The sequence below is a fragment of the Suncus etruscus genome, chromosome 12, assembly GCF_024139225.1.
Source record: "Suncus etruscus isolate mSunEtr1 chromosome 12, mSunEtr1.pri.cur, whole genome shotgun sequence".
NCBI classification, from domain to species: domain Eukaryota; kingdom Metazoa; phylum Chordata; class Mammalia; order Eulipotyphla; family Soricidae; genus Suncus; species Suncus etruscus.
Window position 1 is genome coordinate 90,929,131 of NC_064859.1, and position 20,893 is coordinate 90,950,023.

At 42.0% G+C, this 20,893-nt stretch overlaps 1 protein-coding gene across 1 annotated transcript in view; it reads left to right on the plus strand.

Annotated features, from left to right (window-relative positions):
- The window catches only part of HADHB (hydroxyacyl-CoA dehydrogenase trifunctional multienzyme complex subunit beta), a 43,279-nt gene that overhangs the window by 17,128 nt on the left and 5,258 nt on the right, over positions 1-20,893 (plus strand). The window contains exons 5-12 of the mRNA XM_049784481.1: positions 1,828-1,872; positions 7,126-7,225; positions 12,267-12,354; positions 14,767-14,954; positions 15,610-15,790; positions 17,518-17,639; positions 19,865-19,944; positions 20,028-20,075. Coding sequence (XP_049640438.1) covers positions 1,828-1,872; positions 7,126-7,225; positions 12,267-12,354; positions 14,767-14,954; positions 15,610-15,790; positions 17,518-17,639; positions 19,865-19,944; positions 20,028-20,075 — 852 coding nt within the window. The remainder of the gene's footprint in view (positions 1-1,827; positions 1,873-7,125; positions 7,226-12,266; positions 12,355-14,766; positions 14,955-15,609; positions 15,791-17,517; positions 17,640-19,864; positions 19,945-20,027; positions 20,076-20,893) is intronic.

Below are 20,893 nucleotides of genomic sequence, written 5' to 3' on the forward strand. Positions count from 1 at the left end.
GACATGATGGAGACATGTCAGAAGGATCCAAGACCAATCTCAACTAGCTACCAGTGACCAAGACAGAAAAATTAGGATCAGTAAAATAAATTGCAATAGTATCACATTTTCTAATCTCCAAAGAATGAAATATTCATGATACCAAGAAATGATTGAATAAATGCTAAAGAAAAAAATACATTTTATTTACAACAGAATTTCCGTTTATATAGAAAGAATGGGAGAAATAAGTCGTTAGATTACCACATTGCTTCAAGCAGGGTCTACAAATGATTGCTAAGACTTGTGGGGAAGAAGTGTTCAGTTCTTGGAAGATGCTTGAACAGCTTTAAAATTTCCCCCAGAGGCCGGAGTGGTGTTGCAGCAGTAGGGCGTTTGCCTTGCACTTGGCTGACCTAGGACAGACTGTGGTTTGATCCCTCGGCATCCCATATGATCCCCCAAGCCAGGAGCAATTTCTGAGCACAGAGCCAGGAGTAACCCCTGAGTATCATCGGGTGTGACCCCCCAGAAAACAAAACAAAAATCTTCAATATTTGACTGTGCACTTAAGATGCTCACAAAATTTTTCTTCTCTACTAGGAATTGATTTTAGTTCTCCCCATTAGGAAAGAGCCAGACTAAGTGACTCATTTTAAGCATATTAAGTACAGAAAATGGAAAGTTGGCAGGCATCACTTTAGGCAAGTGATCTGGTTTACATCACCAGTAATAAGTCATACACCCTTGATATGAAGCAATGAAGGGCTGTTTCTGTGATAATCTTTCTGCAAAGTCAAAATCCTACTCTTTTAATGTCAAGGTCATATAAACAAGGAAATACTAAAAAACCACCACAGTTTAGAAGACTGAGCAGTTTAGACAATTAAATGCATGAATTAGATCCTGGAATAGAGTAGTAATAGGCTTTTATGAAAAAGCTAGTGAGGTTCCAATTAAGTGGGTACTTGATGAATGGTATTGTACTAATGTTAATTTCTTCATTTTGGCAATCATGGTTATATAAAAAATTAACCTCAGAAAACCAGAGAAAAGAAATTCATAGTGCTCTGGGATATTTGCTTTGCTCGGACTGTTCCCTGGCAGTAGTGAGGACTATGATGCCAAGGATCAAACTGGAATCTGTTGAATACAAGGCAAGTGCCTTATTTTCCATATAAAGTTTTGGTTACCATAAATATTAAATAAGTTCATGGCTGGAGAGAACTCAGTTGACCTGGAGTGTGTGCTTTGTATGTAGGAGGTCTGGTCTGATTCCTGGTTCCTTGTTCCTGAGGCACTACCAGGAACAATCCATGAGCACTAAGCTAGGAGTAGCTCCTGAGCACCGCCAGGTATAGACCAGGTATCATCAAAGACAAAATAAGTAAATACTAATATAGGTGCTGTGGGCTATCTTCAGTAGAAGAGTGTATACTTGACATTTCTGAAGCCCTGGGCTCTACTGTTGGCATACATCCCTTCCAGATCTAGTAGTCCTTTAGTAGTGTTAGGTGTGACCCTAAGATAAATGTTTTTAAAAAGGAAAATTCAAGAATATTTAAAAGAGATGTACATGTGCTGCTGCCTATGGGCTTGGTGCCCAAGCACAAGTCGCCCACATCTCCCCTCCTGAAATGTGGACTTGCCCATTTTCTGCTGGGTTGTGTACCAAATGTGTACTGGGGCTCTATCGGGATCAAAGTTTGTAAGACTGACATAGGAAAGTCACACTCTTTTGCTGTTATTCACACTATTTCGTTAGGGTTTTTTTAGGCATATCAAGTAAAATGAAAACAATTTTATTTAATCAGGTTCAGGGCTCAAATTATTTATTTTCTTCCCCAGATACAAAGACCTGATGCCACACGATTTGGCTAGAGCAGCACTTTCGTAAGTAAATACAATTTAATTTCAGTTGTCAATTCACTCAAAATATTTTCCCCTAGTTTTTACACTTAAAACAACTGTTTTAATAAGATATTGCTGATCTCGGATCTGCTAACCTTTATGGAGCGGTAGGGTGGGGAAACACACTTTCATGAGATTCATGCAATTATTTCCACTATCTATGCTACACAAAATTAAAAAGCTGGCAGAGCTTAGTGATCTGTCTTTGTAGGCTTGGCAGACAATCTCTTGACATGGCTTTATTCTTTAGTGGGACACTAGTTATAGACACAAGTTGTTAATAATTATGGGTAAGATTCGCTGGCCTGACTACATATTACATGATCCCCACAGACAAGAGCTTATTACTGTACAGGAATACCTACACAGATTATATAGCTAATGATCCTTAATGGATTCTGGAATGAAACAAAAGGTTCATGTATAAATTAAAAAAGTATGAAGCTAGAGCGATAGTGAAGTGGTAGGCATTTGCCTTGCACACTGCTGACCCAGGACAGACCTTGGTTCGATCCCCAGTGTCCCATATGATCTCCAAAGCCAGGAGCAATTTCTGAGCACATAGGCAGGAGTAACCCCTGAGTGTCACCAGGTATGGCACAAAAAAAACAAAAAGTAAATAAATAAAATAAGTTAAAAAAAAGTAGCTGTGGTTACATGATACTGAGATGACCGAATGACATGATGAGAATTAGAAAGCATGTGACTTTTGGCAGTACATTTTCATTTTCTTTTTTATCTTTTAAAAAAATAAAAATTTTGGTGAAGTCAGATACCATATTTGCCGGTGTATAAGATGACTGGGCGTATAAGACGACCCCCTAATTTTGCAGTTAAAACATAGGTTTAGGCCTATATTTGCTGTATCAGACAGAACATTCCTGTGCTGCAACTGTATGTACCACAGTGAGCCAATCACAACAAGCAAAGGTTCAAAGGTTATACTGTCATAGACTTCCTCTCTGACTCTGGCCAATCTGAGTAGGCTTTTGACAGTGTAGATTCGGGTCCAGAATTTTGTCTAATTTGCATGCATAAAAAGCCTGCTCGGATTGGCTGAGTTAGAGAGGCGGTCTAAGCAGCCTTGCAGTGATTGGTGCAGGATCGAGTTGGAAAATTTGTTTTGTGGCAATATTCAGACAATTTTCGTTTAGCGGCATATTGAAACATTTTTCAGGATATACTCAGCGTATAAGACGACCCCCGGTTTTCAGTTGACTTTTTTTTGTTTCAAAAGTCATCTTATACTCTGGAAAATACGGTAATTTTTTTATTAAAACTTACTTAGAAAGATGTGAGATAGAGAAAGGGAGATGTGTATGTTCAGGACAGAATACAGGCTTCCCCAGAGCAGAACTAGGCAAAGCAAAGAGACTTAGAGACAAACATGTTCCGGGGAGACCCTGGACTAGAAGAGTGAGCCATCTCATTCATTTCTTGCCAAAACTTCGCCTTTATGTTTAGCAAAAAAAAAAAACAACACACACACACACACACACAAAAAAAAAACCAAAAACCTTCAGTTACAGTTCTTTGCTTATCTGGTTCTGTCTCTTCCTGCCAGAATTTATGGATGAAAGCAAAAATAAAGAATAAGAGCAGCAGCTGCTTCTATTTTGCTTTACTCTCCTTAATCCACATAAGAGCCATTTCTATTTCTGTTGCTTATAGTAACTATACAAGTTTCTCCTAATAGTCATTTTCTCTTAATCATCGTTCTATGTGCTATCTTTTTTCAGGTCTTGGCCTTTGTTTTCCCTAGCATTTAACAGTTTTACTAATATACCTATTCTAACTCTCCATGCAATATTCTGAAGACCCCTTTTGGTTGGTCCTCAAGCACTCTGGAGTTGACCCTGGTACTGCTCGGGGGGTGGGGGGTGGGATTGAATCTAGGCCAGCTGCGTAAAACTCTGCCCTCTTTTTTTTAAAGACATTTTCAAGTTTTACTCCCTAGAATTTGTATTTTGCTGAGTGCAATCTTTTCCTTACAAATTTTATCTTGGATTTTGGGCCACACTTGGCATTTCTCACGGTTAACATACTCTTGGCCTCTGCATTCAAGGATCACTCGTAGTAGGGTCAGGGACTATATGGATGCCAGGCATCAAACCTAAACCCAGGTTGGCCATGTACCAGGCACATGGCCTACTCTTTGTACTATCTCTCCAGCTCCCAAATTTCATCATCTGGGCTGGAGAGATGGTTGGTAAGGCATTTGCCTTGCACAGAGCCAACCTTGGTTCAATACCCGGTATTCATATGATTCCCAGTACCCTGCCAGGAGCACGATGTGAGCACAGCTGGGCATAACCCAAAATTCTCCCAAAAAGTTAAGACTTTTTTTTATGAATTTGTTGTTGTTTGGGGGCCACACCCAGTGACGCTCCTGGCTATGCGTTCAGAAATTGCTCCTAGCTTGGGGGACCACATGGGATACCAGGGATCGAACCGAGGTCTGGCATGGGTCAGCCTCATGCAAGGTGAATGCCCTACCACTGCACTATCACTCCAGCCCCTTTTTTCATGAGTTTTTTTTTCTTTTTTTTTTTCATGAGTTTTTATGAGGACTTCCAAGTCTCTAAATCTGACCCCTTGTTACCTTCCGTTCTGCATATTAAAACAAAAAAAAACCAATCTTTCTCCCAAGCAAGCTAATTTTTTGTTTTGTTTTGTTTTTTGGGCCACACCCATTTGATGCTTAGGGGTTACTCCTGGCTAAGCGGTCAGAAATTGCCCCTGGCTTGGGGGGACCATATGGGATGCCGGGGGATCTAACCGAGGTCCTTCCTTGGCTAGCACTTGCAAGGCAGACACCTTACCTCTAGTGCCACCTCACTGGCCCACAAGCCAAATTTTTTATTTGTAATGTGCTGTTTCTGCTTATGGTCCCATACTGGAAACTTGCAGGTTTTTATTTTGTTTGAGCATAACTGGTGATGCTCAGAGGTTTCTCCTGGTTCTGCATTAAGGAATTATTCCTGGCATTGTACAGGGGACCATATATGCAATGCTGAGGATTAAACCTGATTTGACATCTTGCAAGGCAAAATGCCTTATCCACTGTACCAGCACTCAAGCCCCAAGATTTACAAGTTTTTTTCTCCACTTTTCAAATGTTCAATAAAATTGAGAGAACAGTGAAGTAATTACCTAAATAGTTCTGCCTATATTTAATCATTGTTAACATGTTGCCTTATTTACTATCTCCTTATAATTTGGAGGAGTTGGCAGTAAATTAGTTGCAAACATGTTGATTCTTTAAACGTAGTAATTCATCTCTTATCTTCTAGTAAGGACTTTTCTCTGTTACTTGTGATACCACTATCATAGCTTAATACAACAGTGATTTCCAGAACTTCCAATTGCCAATTCATAATAAAATCATCCTCAACTGTTCTAAGAATGTCTTTTCTTCCTATATGTTTTTTTCCTTAATTAGGACCCAGTCAAGGTTCATATATCAAATAGACTGCCTTTTGTTGCTCTTTCTTTGGGGGTTGGGGTGTCTTCCTGTAGTGCCCAGGAGACATGGGGCCCTTCCCAGACAGTCTCAGCTACCTGTGTCAGAAGTTCAGTGGGATTATCTGGGGACTACCTGGGCTACAATGGCCTTTCAAGGGGCCTTCAGGGCCACAACTGACAGTAATTATGGGTGTGGGATAGGTCACTCCCTGTGTTATTCAGGGAACCATGCAGTCCTAGGGATGGAGCTGGGTCTCCTGCACGGAAAACATGCACTCAGGTTTTTGAGCTGTGTCTCTACCCCAAGAACATTTTCTTTCCTTCTGTCTTTATCCTTTGTAACCTCCACCCCAGTCCCCTGACAATGACTTTATTTATATTTATTTATTTATTTTTGGTTTTTGGGTCACATCCGGCAGTACTCAGGGGCTACTCCTGGCTTTACACTCAAAAATCACCCCTAGCAGGCTCAGGGGGACCATATGGGATACCGGGATTTGAACCACTGTCCTTCTGCATGCAAGGCAAATGCCTTACCACTGTGCTATCTCTCCGACCCCGGCAATGACTTATTTGAAAAGTCCAGGCAGCTGTCCTGTAAAATGGGCCACATTCTATATGTATGATCATGGTGATAATTTAACTTAAATGAATTTCCTGTAAATTGTAGATTAAATCTAAAGGATTGAGTAGATTCAGATTAAGAATTTGGGGGGATTAGAGCAGTAGTATACCAGGTAGGAGTCCTTACCTTGTATGCTTCTAACCTGGGTTCAATCCCTGTCACATCATATGACCCCAAGCCCCCTGCAAGTGATTCCCTGAGCACAGATTTTTTATTTATTGTATTTTAGCTAAGTTTAGTCATTCTTTTTAAAGCTCAGATATCCTACTTTTTTATTTGTGGGTGTGCCTTTATGTTAATGCCTGTGCCCCTTTTCAGTTTTTAGGATGCTATTTTTGGGTATATAATTTGCATCCAATAAAATACACAGATGTTCAGGTATAGTGTGATGAGTTTGACAGTTACATATACCCACCTGTCTTTGAGATGGTCTTATATACTTCTTACTTTTTGACTTAAAAAAGATCACTGGGGTCGGAGAGATAGCATGGAGGTAAGGCATTTGTCTTTCATGCAGAAGGATGGTGGTTGGAATCCCAGCATCCCATATGGTCCCCCATGCCTGCCAGGGGCAATTTCTGAGCATAGAGCCAGGAGTAACACCTGAGCGCTGCACGTGTGATCCAAAAACAAAAACAAAAAAATCTTGTATTTATTTCTCAATGTGTATTAACTTCAAGTCAGAGATCTTATCAGATTAACCTTTGTTTTGTCATTGGTGGTGCTTGAGAGCTCTTCCTTGCTCAGTGTCACTGGTTACTTCTTTTGTTTGTTTTTTGTTTTGTTTGGGGGCCACACCCGGCTGTGCTCAGGGGTTACTCCTGGAGGCTTTGGGGACCATATGGGATGCTGGGGATCGAAACCAGGTCCGTCCCAGGTTGGCAGCATGCAAGGCAAACACCCTACTGCCATGCTATCACTTCAGCTCCCAGTAGTTACTTCTTGCTGTGTTCAAAGGCAATACAGTGTTAGGGCTGGACCCTCGGCCCCCTTCCCTCATGTAAAAGCCTGCACACAGCCTGTTGAAGGTCTAGCCTCAGGGTGAAGGTCTTTATTATAAAATGGTGGTGTCACATTTTATAAGATGACCCGTGGCATTTACATAATGTGTGAAATGTTTCTCTGTTTTGGACATCTGTTCTCAGGGGGTTGTTGCATCGAACCAAGATCCCAAAGGAAGTTGTGGATTATATTATTTTTGGCACAGTTATACAGGAAGTCAAAACAAGCAATGTGGCTCGAGAGGTAAGACAAGCTTTCTACTTATTTAAAGAGATTCATGGACAATGGGCTAAATTCAAGATTCGTATGCAGGATTCCCAGGCTCTCTCTCAGGTACTTTACAGCCCAGCCAAGAACCACTACCAGGAGCCTGAGTACAGAGCTGGGAGGAGTCCTTGAGGACTGCCAGGTATAGCCCATAGAACTAACTGGAAATTAAAAAGGGTGGGGGGGGGGGGGCGGAGAGATAGCATGAGGTCAGGCGCTTGCCTTTCATGCAGAAGGATGGTAGTTCGAATCCCGGCATCCCATATGGTCCCCCATGCCTGCCAGGGGTGATTTTTGAGTGTAAAGCCAGGAGTAGCCCCTGAGTACTGCCGGATGTGACCCCCCAAAAAAAAAAAAGCCGTAAGAGATTGATACTAGGTAATGTTATTTTAATATGTAATTTTACAACTGGAATGATTGTTAATATTTAAAAGACTCCGACTATAAATTACAGAATAAACACGGATTATATATACATACCTATGTATACCATAAAGCAGATCCATTATTTAAAAAACTTTCTTTTACATTAGGGACAGACCAGGAAATTACAATTATTTCTGATTGCTGTGATTTTATTAGTAATACAGATAATATGGCTTCTGATTAACTTCATATTTCGACATCTTGCAAAGAATTGATTTCATCATGTGAATTTTGTTGGATGTACTCCTGCTTGTTCTATTCATGTGTTCCCATTAACAAGGTGACACGTAGGGCAGGTTTTTTTTTTAAAGCGATTTCACAGGAGTTTACTTTTACCCTAGTTGGCATAGCTCCCTGAAGTGTGTATTGGGCAACCAGATAATGGCAAGCCTTGGGACTCCTGACCTCAAGGTATTTCATAATGAGCAGTCCAACGTCTTCTGGGCTTTGTTGCAATTAGAAAGTGATTATTTGAATAAAGTTGGCTCTGAAGTACATTTTTGCATACTGGGCACTTTCTTTATTTCTAGTCTATGCTTGTTGTAGTGTGTTTAGAATAGTTGTAAGGGCAGTAATAAGTAGAAGGGAAAATAAAGCACAACTGAAAGTATTTTCTCTACCCCACCATTTGGCTGGTCAGTAACTGTTTAAATTGCTGATGGCCTGGCCTGGCTAATGTCCATAAAACCACCTGTACACTGGTGGAAGCAGGAAATGATTAAGAACAGGAAGAGACTGTTTGGGAATACACCCAGTGGTACTTAGACCTTCCTTACTCCTGGCTCTGAACTCATACATTACTCTGGCAGACTCGAGGATTAAATCTGGGTCTCCTTGCATGCAAGGCAAGCACCCTACCCTCTGTGCTATATCTCTGGCCCAGGAAGAGATTCTTTTTCCTGGTGTTTGATTTTTTTTCTTTAACCCCAAGACCTCCACGTTTCCAAATGTATTAAATCTATTAATGGTATATTTTCAACTGACCTGAATTTTGATCAGGGATGTCGCTTTGTAGTCAAATACCTGCTGTCATGATTAAAGCTTTGCCTTTATTCACTGGCAGTTAGAAAAGGGGAGAAGGGGTCCATGGAGGAGAGAATGATGATTTTCTTTTAATTTGAAGTAATATTGCAGTAGATGGCAGGTAAGTTGCAGGTGTGCATTATTAAAATCTATATATACCATATTAAGATCACAGCTAAAAATCCAAATGTTTCCTTCATCATTACCAATTAACCCACTTCTGCCCTCTTCCTTTCTTTTTCTTTTTCTTTTTTTTTTTTTGTTTTTTTGGGCCACACCCGTTTGATGCTAAGCCCTCAGAAATTGCCCCTGGCTTGGGGGGACCATATGGGATGCCCGGGGGATCAAACCTTGGTCCTGATCCTTGGCTAGCACTTGCAAGGCAGACACCTTAACTCTAGCACCACCTCGCCGGCCCCTGCCCTCTTCCTTTCTAGTAACCATTTTCAGCTTTTATCTTCTTGGGGGTTAGGGGTAACAAAAGCCAAGGTGATTCTTAAAACAGCACTCAAATATTAAATCTTAAATTATTTTTTACTTTCTCTTATACATGTATCCTATGAATAAACATTTCTGGGGATATTTTATATTCATATGAGAATGTCAGCTGCTGATTGGCATTGAGGTAGAGTCTCTCTTCCTGCCCTGCACCAATTGCATTGTGAGAAGAGCCTTTGGGGAGCAGCTGGGGATGAGAGGCTATTTTAATTTTTCTTTCTGGTTTTCACACTTTTAATGAGAGATTTCTCATGCTGAATTTCCTTGAATCTAACTTTACAGAGAGGCCTCAGGATATTTTCCTGCTTTTCAACTTCAATCTGAGGGACAGCTTCCCTCCCTCCCTCCTATCTTCACGTACTTGAAGACACGTACGTGTCTTGAAATTAAGTCAGACTTTAAATAGAAGCAAGTGGACAGAGTTCAGCCGCAGCCATTTCTATTTAAAGCTCTTTCAGTCCCGAGTCAAATGAGGCCAAGGGTAAGCACCTGCTAGAGAGGACTCATGATGATCAGACCATTCTGACCCAAGTGTCCTTGACACTTGCCCCACAGGAGTGCTCCCTTCCTCTGCTCCCAGGGACTTGCCTCTTGCCTCTTTGGCGTAGGTTGGATTGAGAGGCTGACCAAGTGGTTTTTAGCAATGCAGGCCAGGCACTTGATAACAGGCTTTTGGAATCAAGAACAGCTAAAGTGGGGTGGTGGTGTTTATACATTTGTCACATATCTGTGTTTAACTAGATCCTGGCCATATTAGGTCATGCAAGTAAAGTCATTAAATATCAGTTCCTGAGACCAGTGTGGTGGCGCTAGAGGTAAGGTGTCTGCCTTGCCAGCGCTAGCCTAGGACGGACTGCGATTGATCCCCCTGCATCCAGGAGCAACTTCTGAGCGCATAGCCAGGAGTAACCCCTGAGCGTCACCGGGTGTGGCCCAAAAAAAACAAAACAAAACAAAACAAAAAATCAGTTCCTTCTCTCTTTTGGGCTGCATAGTACAATGGGAAAGGCACTTGCTTTGCAATGCAGCTGACTCGAGATTGAGCCCTGAGCCCCGCTTGATGTGGCCCAAAACAAAGGAAAGGAAAGATGCCTTTAAGAGAAATCAGAGTTTCATAGTAAATGGTGATGGTGGGAAGGCAGTGTTGAGAGCCTCATTTATTTATTTATTTGGGGGTCATGGTTGACAGTACTCAGGGAATACTCTAGGCTTAGTGCTGGAGGGTCAATCCTAGCAGTGCTGGGACAGCCATGAGTACCAGGAACTGAACACATACAAAGTGTGCATGGAGCTGTCTTTGGTCCCAAAGCATTGTTTAAAAAATTGTCCCTCCCTCCCTCTTTCCCTCCCTCCCTCCCTCCTTCCCTCCCTCCCTCCCTCCCTCCCTTCCTTCCTTCCTTCCTTCTTTCCTTCCTTCCTTCCTTCCTTCCTTCCTTCCTTCCTTCCTTCCTTCCTTCCTTCCTTCCTATCCCTTCCTTTCCCTTCCTTCCTTCCTTCCTTCCTTCCTTCCTTCCTTCCTTCCTTCCTTCCTTCCTTCCTTCCTTCCTTCCTTCCTTCCTTCCTTCCTTCCTTCCTTCCTTCCTTCCTTCCTTCCTTTCTTTCTTTCTTTCTTCTTCTTCTTTCTTTCTCTTCTTTCTTTTTTTTCTCTTTAGGGTCATGCTTTATGGTGCTCAGGAGTTTCTCTTAGCTCTGCACTCAGAAATTACTCCTGGCAAGCTCAGGGGGTACTATATGGGATGCCAGAAATTGAACCTGGGTTGGCCGTGTACAAGGCAAATGCCCTACCTGCTGTGTTATTGCTCCAGCCCAAATTTGTTTATTGATTGATCGATTGATTGGTTTTGATGCCACAATCTGGTGGTGCTCAGGTGGTTTTGTATTCAGGGATTGCTCCTGGCAGAGTTCAGGGAACCATATGGGGTGCTGGGGGTCGAATCCAGGTCAGCAGCATGCAAATCAAGCTCCCTACCCATTGTACTATCTCTGGCTCCCAAGCAAGCTTCATTTTTAATGTGAAACTTAATACGAACATTTTTATTGCTATTCTTTTTTGATAGCATACTTTTTCCCAAAATAGTCTTAATTGCAAAATAAACGTCCTTTCATGTTTCACTTACTGTGCCATTTGACCATTTTTGTAAGGTCAATGGGGAGCTTGTTTTTCTTACTCTTGAAAAACTTCATATGCTAGACAATCTTATGTCTGATGGCTGTTGAGTGCTTTTACCTTTAGTCAGTCATTTGTGACTCGGGCACTTTTCCAACAGTTTTTCTTTTATCAACTTCAACTCTTGAATATTTGACAAGTTTTCCAATTCCACTTTGCATTTATCAGCAGTGTACTGTCAAAAATCATCTGATGCCAGTGAGAGACGCTGACTGACTCTCAGAGCAGAGATGAGTATAACGCAGGCAAGTCCCTGAATGGAAACTCTTGTTTATAAATAAATGTTCAGCACTTTGGAAATTATTATATTTTGATGACCTTTGCTAACTGTAAAGCCTTTGAAGTACAGGAACGTAGATCATGAAACCCTATTCCTTTTTTTTTTTTTGTGTGTGTGTGTGTGTGTGTGTGTGTGTGTGGTTTTTGGGTCACACCCAGCAGTGCTCAGGGATCATTCCTGGCTCCAGTCTCAGAAATTGCTCCTGGCAGGCAAGGGGGACCAAATGGGACGCCAGGATTCAAACTGATGACCTCCTGCATGAAAGGCAAACGCCTTACCTCCATGCTATCTCTCTGGCCCCGAGACCCTATTCCTTGCTTCCATTAAAAGTATTTTAACAAGTTTCTTTTGGATTATTTGAAAATGTAAATAAGGTGAAATGACACTGAAACATTGATGACTCCGTGGAGATCTTCATGCCATGCTGGAAACCAACCACCATCAACTTTGCAGTCAATCTAAATGAAAAAGTAGTAAGCTGTTTTGGTGGTGATCTCGATTAATCTTACTCTCTGGAATATCAGATGCAGACCCTCTCCTGATTCACCTTCCAAAGGGGTAGTACAAGACATCATTGACCTGGATCCCTTCTCTCTTTTTTTTATTCTCTGCGTTTCTTACAGGCTGCCCTTGGAGCTGGGTTCTCAGACAAAACCCCTGCTCACACTGTCACCATGGCCTGCATCTCCGCCAACCAAGCCATGACTACAGGTATGTTCCATGGAAAGCAGGTGGTACTCAGTAAGGCACTCTTGTCCTTTTATATCATCATTCACAAATACCTTTGACCAAAGTGAAACATTGGCACAAGTCTTTGATTTGTAGTTTAAGAGAAGTTTTTTTGGCAGTACTTCTCGATCTTTCTCATGCTCTCTGTTCCTGGAGACACCAACATTCATGTAATATCTTTATCAGGGATGTGGCTAGCTAGAGCTATGCTTAGCACCTGGTGGATTGTTTGGAAGCAGATGCTTCTGAATCTGAGGTATCAAAAGTTTATAAGGTGTTTGGCTCTGTTAGTGCTGTGTTGACTTAAGCTTTTTCCCTCTTGAGTGATCAAGACTACCTTGGCACTGAGGATCAAGCTCAAGGCCTCAGCTCTGCCTGTGAGTTTTTTGTTTTTGTTTTTGGGCCACACTCATCATCACTCAGGGGTTATTTCTGGCTCTGCACTCAGAAATTGTTCCTTGCAGGCTCGGGGGACCATATGGGATGCCGGGAATCGAACCCAGTTTAGTCCTGGGTCAGTTGTGTGCAAGGCCCTACATCTGTGCTATCTCTCTGGCCCTGGCAGGTTTTAAATGTGAATGTTTCTAATTATTCCCCTTCCTCCACCACCTTCATAGTAATAAACCATTGCTTTTCAGTGATCCTCAAATTACGGCCCGAGGGCCACATATTGTATTTGTTCCTGTTTTGTTTCTTCAATTCAAAATAAGATATATGTAGTGTGCACAGGAATTTGTTCATAATTTTTGTTTTGTTTTGTTTTGTTTTGTTTTGGTTTTTGGGCCACACCCGGCGTTGCTCAGGGGTTACTCTTGGCTATCTGCTCAGAAATAGCTCCTGGCAGGCACGGGGGACCATATGGGACACTGGGATTCGAACCAACCACCTTTGGTCCTGGATCGGCTGCTTGCAAGGCAAACGCCGCTGTGCTATCTCTCTGATAATTTTTGTTTTTACTATAGTTCGACCCTCCAACGGTATGAGGGACAGTGAACTGGCCCCCTATTTAAAAAGTGTGAGGACCACTGCTTTAGATAATACAACTTTTCTTTTTTCTTACAACCTTGACATAATTAGTTAAAACTCTAACAAGCTTTAGCAAAACTATAGGAATTTTGTAGCATCAGCCCCTATTGTGCAAAGACAAGAAGCCTGAAAACTAGAATAGTCATGCCCTCTTAGGAACTGAGGCCAAGTTGGGCAGCCTCCCACCTTGGTGATAGGAAATAAAACTAGAAGAGTAATAAGGTGTTTGTATTTTTTGGGTTTTGTGCCACACATCTGGTTCAGGGGTTACCTCTAGCTCTGCATTTAGGAATAATTCCTTCCAATGCCTTGTAGCCATGTGCAAATCAGGTACTTTACACACTGTACTATTGCACTGGCATGATCGGACCATTCTGATATCTCAAGAAGCTTATGGTAGAAATAAAATAGCTCTTTGTAGAACAACATTTTTTTTTCTAAAAATTAAAGCTTGGAGCATAACTTGTGAGGAATATCTGGCCATTAGACTATTTAAAGCACATAATCCTGGAGTCTGACAGGAATGTATGAGGAGACAGACCTGGATGTTTCTTTTCAGCCCATAGTTTGTCTGGTTGTAGTCTAAAGATGTGAATTATGTTACAAATATCCAAATAACAAAGCCAGAGATAGAATATCGAAGCCTTTGGCTTACATACGGCCAACCCAGGTTAGATACCTGCATCCCAAATGGTTCTCTGAGCACTGTAAGGAGTGATTTCTGAGTGTAGAGCTAGAAGTAATCCCTGAACATTGCTGGGTGTAGCCCCTCACCACACACACACACACACACACACACACACACAAAACAAATTTTTAATTCAGTGGCACAAAAAGGGTTTTCTACCAGTATGTAAAATATGGAGAATATTATGCTTTTGAGTATGATTTGTTTGAGAATTGGTCCAGTGGATATCTTCAGAAGTTGTGTATATGGCCTGAATTAATCCTATTTTACTTGAGTTTGTGACTTTTTTTTAAAGTTACTAAAAAAAGGTTGGAGCAATAGTATAGCAGCAGGTAGAGCTTTTGCCTTGCACATGGCCGACCCACGCACCCCAAATGGTCTCCCACGCCACCCAGGAATGATCTCGGAGTACCACTGGGTGCGGTCCTAAAGAAAAACAAAAATAACAATCAAAAGTTAGGACTTTGATTGGGGATTCAGCTCAGAGGAGAGTCCGTACCTTGTATATAGAAGCCCTGTGTTGGATCCTGGCACCCCATCATCCTTTGGAAGGTGAACATCTTAATTAGAGATGTTGAGCAAGGCTCATACTACTAACTTTCCATCGGGATGCTTCGTTTACCAGGGTTCTCTCCTTTGCTGCAAAAGATACTCACATGCTGCTCCCATGTGCCCTGTAGGTGTGGGGCTGATTGCTTCTGGGCAGTACGATGTGATCGTGGCAGGCGGTGTGGAGTTGATGTCTGATGTTCCTATTCGCCATTCGAGGAAAATGAGGAAGATGATGCTTGATCTCAATAAAGCCAAGACTCTGGGCCAGAGACTCTCTTTACTCTCCAAGTTCAGGTTGAATTTCCTATCACCTGAGGTAAGGCCTATGGATTTTTATAGGTAGGCCTGTGTTTCTAAAGCATCCTGCTGCAGAAATGTAGGGTGTGGTGAGACAGCATGGGTCCAGTTTGCTTAAATAGTTGTAGATTCAAGCTGGAGGGGCCAGAGAGATAGCACAGTCGTTTGGGCATTTGCCTTGCATGTGGCTGACCCAGGATAGACCCAGGTTCGATCCCCGACATCCCATGTGTTCCCCGAGCCTGCCAAGACTGATTTCTGAGCTCAAATCCAGGAGTAACCCCTGAGCACCACCAGAGCTATAATGCAGTAGTAGGGCATTTACTTTGCCTGTGGCTGACCAGTGTTTGATCCCCAACACCTCGTAGGGTCCTCCAACCCCTCCAGGAGTAAGCCCCGAGCACTGACAGATGTGGCTTCAGAACAACAGCCAAAAATAATTATAGATTCTGTTTGGTAGTATTCTGTTAGTTGATTATGTGTTTAAGGTGTGTATGTGTGCAGGGGAGGGATAGTGGTTTGAAAATTTGGATTTGAAAGCCCTCTCTAAAGATGCCCTGTTTACAGAGAGCTCCCCTTGGCTTGATCTTGATAGCTAATTGATACCCCCAAATAGTCGAGGTGTGTATAGCATCCTCAGCAGCATTTCCAGTCCTGTGTGACTTTCCCCCCAGCTCCCTGCAGTAGCTGAGTTCTCCACCAATGAGACCATGGGCCACTCTGCAGACCGGCTGGCTGCTGCCTTTTCTGTTTCGAGAACGGAACAGGATGAGTATGCTCTGCGCTCACACAACCTGGCCAAGAAGGCCCAAGATGAGGGGCTGCTTTCTGATGTTGTGCCCTTCAAAGTGCCAGGTAAAGCAATAAGCTCAGCTTGTTTCCTAGTACCTGGTAGACAATTCAGAATTGCTTTCAAAAATTTAAATCTCCAACTGAGTTTATCAAGTAGTATATAGGTTCTGTTTCTAAGATACTCAGCTGCTGCCTTCTCTTTTATTTTGGTGGGGGAGGAGAGGACACATCTGGTGGTGCTCAGAGCTGACTCCCAGGTCTACACTCAGGGATCACTCCAGATAGTACTCAGGAATCATATTCAGTGCAGGGTTTGAACTCACTTTTCCCATTGTGCTCTCACTCTCGCCCCTTAGCATTTGCATGGGCTCAAATTTCAATTTATGTTCTAATAGTAAGTAAACATTTTAAAATAAAATTTTTTTATTTTGAAGGACTAGAAAGCTACTACAGCCGATAGGGCAATTACCTTGCATGCGGCTGATCCACATTCTATCTGTGACATCCTATATTGTCCTCTGAGCACTACCAGGAGTAATTCCTAAGTTCAGAGCCAGAAGTAGACCCTGGGTGTGAATCCAAAACATAATAAATTATTAATGTATTTTTATTTTGACTGTGTTGGGGATCAAACTCAGGACCTCACACTTGAAAGGCAAGTTTTCTGCCACTGAGCTACATCCTCAAACCTTATAAAAGAGCTTTTAATTTTGGTGTTTTGGGGCCATACCCAGTAGTACTCAGGAGTTATTATTGGCTCTGCACTCAGGAATGACTCCTGGCAGGCTCAGGGGACCATATGGAATGCCAGCGATCAAACCCAGGTCAGCTACATGCAAGGCAAGTGCCCTCCCTACTGTACTATTGCTCCAGCCCACCCATAAGATAATTTTTTAGTCTCCTTTTAGACCATCCTAACACATTTGCTTGTCTGTATGTCTACTTAATTTTTTTTTTCATTCATATGACATCTATCAAGAAACCAATTGTGAATCATATTGTAAGAATATGGGATAGGGGGCCGGAGAGATAGCTTAGAGGTAAAGCGTTTGCCTTTCATGCAGAAGGACGGTGGTTCGAATCCCAGCATCCCATATGGTCCCACGTGCCTGCCAGGGGCGATTTCTGAGCATAGAGCCAGGAGGAACCCCTGAGCACTGCCAGGTGTGACCCAAACCCCCCCCCCCCAAAAAAAATAAAGAATATGGGATAGGATTTGCTGGTGAGGGCTGGAGCACATGCTTTCATGCTGGAGACTGGGTTCAGTTCTCCAATACTGCATCATCTAACCAAAATCAAAATTATATATATATATACCCTATATATAGGAGTAACCCTTAAAAACACCAGGCATAGCCCCTAAGACAAACAAAAAGAATTTGGAGATTCAGGCCGGAGCAATAGCGCAGTAGTAAGGTGTTTGCCTTTTATGCAGCTGATCCAGGACAGACCTTGGTTCAATCCCAGGCTTCCCATATGGTCCCCCAAGCCAGGAGCAATTTCTGAGCGCATAGCCAAGAGTAACCCCTGAACATCACCAGGTGTGGCCTGAAAAACCAAAAATAATATAGAGAGAATATAGAGATTCTTTGTTGTCTTTAAAGCATGTATATTATTTCCCAAAGGTCTTGAGAATCAGGCTTAAAATTTAGTACTGTATTAATAAGGCTTTTTTTAGTGACTAGGTAAAACTTACCTTTCACTGTGCTTGTGCCTTGCCAAACATAATTCTCAAGGAAAAATGTATCAAGCTTGCAGTTCCTTTGAATTACAAAGTTCATATTTTACAGGAAAAGATACAGTTACCAAAGATAATGGCATTCGTCCTTCCTCCCTGGAGCAGATGGCCAAACTCAAGCCTGCATTCATCAAGCCCTATGGCACTGTGACAGCTGCCAATTCTTCTTTCCTGGTGACTATGTGTGCTCTATGTGCCTGCTAGATACTTGGGGATTCATGCGCTGAATAGAAAAGCCTAAATAGATCTATTTGTGCTTATTTTGAATAGGGGTTTAAAAATATAGATACTCATTATAAAGATAGTGCTGAATTTTTTTCACTCAGCTGTTCTCTTTAGGCACTTAGCCAGTCAAAAAGCTCTCTCTACTAGGCAGCGGGGATAAAAAGGACAGATGGTTGTAATGTCACAAGCAAGTGCTCTGATTGTCAGCACAGACTAATAGAGAAGACGCAGAGATGGGGATCTGGGAAGCTTTTCAGAAGTTAACACTTGAGCAGCTAATTGCAAAAGCAAAATAGCAACCAATTCCGGTAGTAACAAACATACATTCTAGGAAAAAAAGCACAGCAGATGCAAATCAAGGGAGGTGTGCAAGTGAGGGCCTTTCTGGATTGGAGCATAAAGTGTGAATTTGGAATGTTCTGTGATGTGGCAAGTTGGCAGGAAAGCTTCCTGGAAAATCAGAAACGCAAGTCCGCACAGGACAGATCACAGATACACGGATTTCTGGACAAGGGCTGATGCATCATTTAGGCTTTGTGATTTTGCAGTGGCATGTTGGTTGGGTATGTTACCGACATTATATCCATAAACTATGTATGGTGTGTGGTTAACTGCATTTTCAAATGTGATGGCCATCCTATTGTGAGTAGCTACATAGTCTCTTCAAAAATTACCCAGTGGGGTGGGGTGGGGGGAAATACTCGGTGATTTGGCTGGAGAAATAGGACAAAGGCTTACATGTGTCATCCCTTGCATCTCCATGCCTGACCCAGGTTTTTTTGTTCTTGTTTTGGGGCCACACCTGATGATGCTCAGGGGTTATTCCTGGCTATGCGCTCAGAAATAGCTCCTGGCTTGGGGGACCATGTGGGAAGCCAGGGGATTAAACCGAGGTTCGTCTTAGGTCAACCACTTGCAAAGCAAACACCCTACTGATGAGCTATCACTCCGGCCCCATTTTCCCAGGTTTGATGCCTGGCACTACTATAGTCCACTGAGCACCACTGGGTATGGCCTCCCTATCCCCACCAAAAGGAATGAATTACTGAGTTAATAAAATATGCTAGAATACTAGAAATTATTTTGAATTGTAAATTTTGCTACAAAAATTTACCAAAAGATGTAGTTTTTAATTTGTTTCTTAAGTTTATTTATTTTATTAATTGATTGGTTTTGGGGCCACACTTGGCAATACTCAGGTTACTCCTGGTTCTGTGCTCAGAAATAGCTCCTGGTAAGCTCGGGAGACCATATAGGATGTGGGGAATCGAACCAGGTTCGTCCTGGGTCGCCCGCATGCAAGGCAAATGCCCTAACACTGTGCTAACTCTCTGGCTCCTTAGTGTTTAATAGGAAGGGCTTTAAAAAAAAAAAAAAACCATACAATGACTTTAATATTTTACTTATTCTTAGGAAAGGCATATGGGGGGTTGGAGAGATAGCACAGCAATAAGGCATTTGCCTTGTATATGGCAGACCCAGGACAGACCTGGGTTTGATTCCTGGCATCCCTTATGGTCCTCCAAGCTTTCCAGGAGCAATTTCTGAGCATAGAGCCAGGAGTAACCCAAGCATTGTTAGGTGTGGCCCCCCAAAAAACAAAACAAAACAAAACAAAAAAAAAAAAAGGAAAGGCATATGGAGTATGTTTCTTTGCCTGTTTGTTTTCTTGGTATAGAATCTAAAGTTCCTCAAACTCTACTAAAAAATACACTTCAGTCTATGATGAGTAGATATTTCTGAAGTTAGATATTTACTTATTTGCTACTTGTGGCTGCTCTTTGAAGAGTTCTTTAACTTCTCCATGGTGGATCCATGTGCAAGTTAAGACTATGATGGGGGCTGGAGAGATAGCACAGTGGTAGGGTGTTTGCCTTGCATGCAGCCGACCCAGGACATATGGTGGTTTGAATCCCGGCATCCCAAATGGTCCCCTGAGCCTGCCAGGAGCGATTTCTGAGCATAGAACCAGCAGTAACTCTTGGGCTCCGCCAGGTGTGACCCAAAAACCAAAAAAGAAAGAAAGAAAGACCTTACATATGATGATGGATAAAATGCAAACTTGGCCATATGAATCATCGCTTGCTAGATTCAGAACCAGGGCATAGTCAATGACTATAGAAAGATGTGTGAGGCCCGAAAGGCTGATGAGACTGTTCTCCCTCCTATTTCAGACTGATGGTGCATCAGCAATGCTGATTATGTCGGAGGAGAAAGCCCTGGCCATGGGTTACAAACCCAAGGCTTATTTAAGGTAAAGTGCATGTCTAAACAAAATGCTTCTGCTTGCTTTATTTACTACTGTCATTATTTTAACTCTTCTCTTTCCTTATCTAGGGATTTTGTGTATGTGTCTCAGGATCCAAAAGATCAACTCTTACTTGGGTAAGTAGCAGAGTGTGATCTTGGATTACTATCAGAAGCGTTTGAATACCTAAATTGACCACTCAGATTTTATTTGTTTTTTGTTTTGGAGCCACACCCAGCTCTACCCAGAGTTACTCCTCATTCCTGACAGGCTCAGGGACCATATGGGATGCTAGGGATTGAATATGGGCTGGCTGCATGCAATGTAAGTGCCTTCCCCACTCTGTTATTGCTCCAGTCCCCTGACTACCCAAATTTTAAGTCACATTAAGTCTTGGGATCATGCTTGATGTGTTGACTTGTTTTAAATAATCATTCTCAATGTTGATATTATATATAAAGTTTTATTTATTTAGGTTTATTTCCTTTTTCTCCCTTTGTTTCAATGTATTTATCTTTGTATTTTTTCACTTTTTTTTTTTTTTTTTGGTTTTGGGCCACATCTGGGTCAGCCATATGCAAGACAAATGCCCTATCCACTGTGCTATCGCTTTGGCCCCTCAACTAAACTTTTTTTTCTAAATTTTTTTCATTAAGCTGACATAAGCACTTTTTTCTGTTGCACAATCGTCATAATGGCCTTTGATAAAAGCTTCCCAATCTGTAGACAAGATCTGTCTCATCGCTGGCCTCCAGTATGTCCTTCTGACTAATTAGACCCTTTTTTATACTTTATCCTTGAACTCTACTTTCTAGGATTTTATGAGTTTGGCCTTCTCTTACTCATTGTTTCCTTATTCATTATCTGCTTCTGTCTGTACTTGATAAACTCTGTGAGGGCAGACCATGTCTGTCTCTTTGCTAAATTTGGAGGATAAGAAGGAGCATTCAGTTTT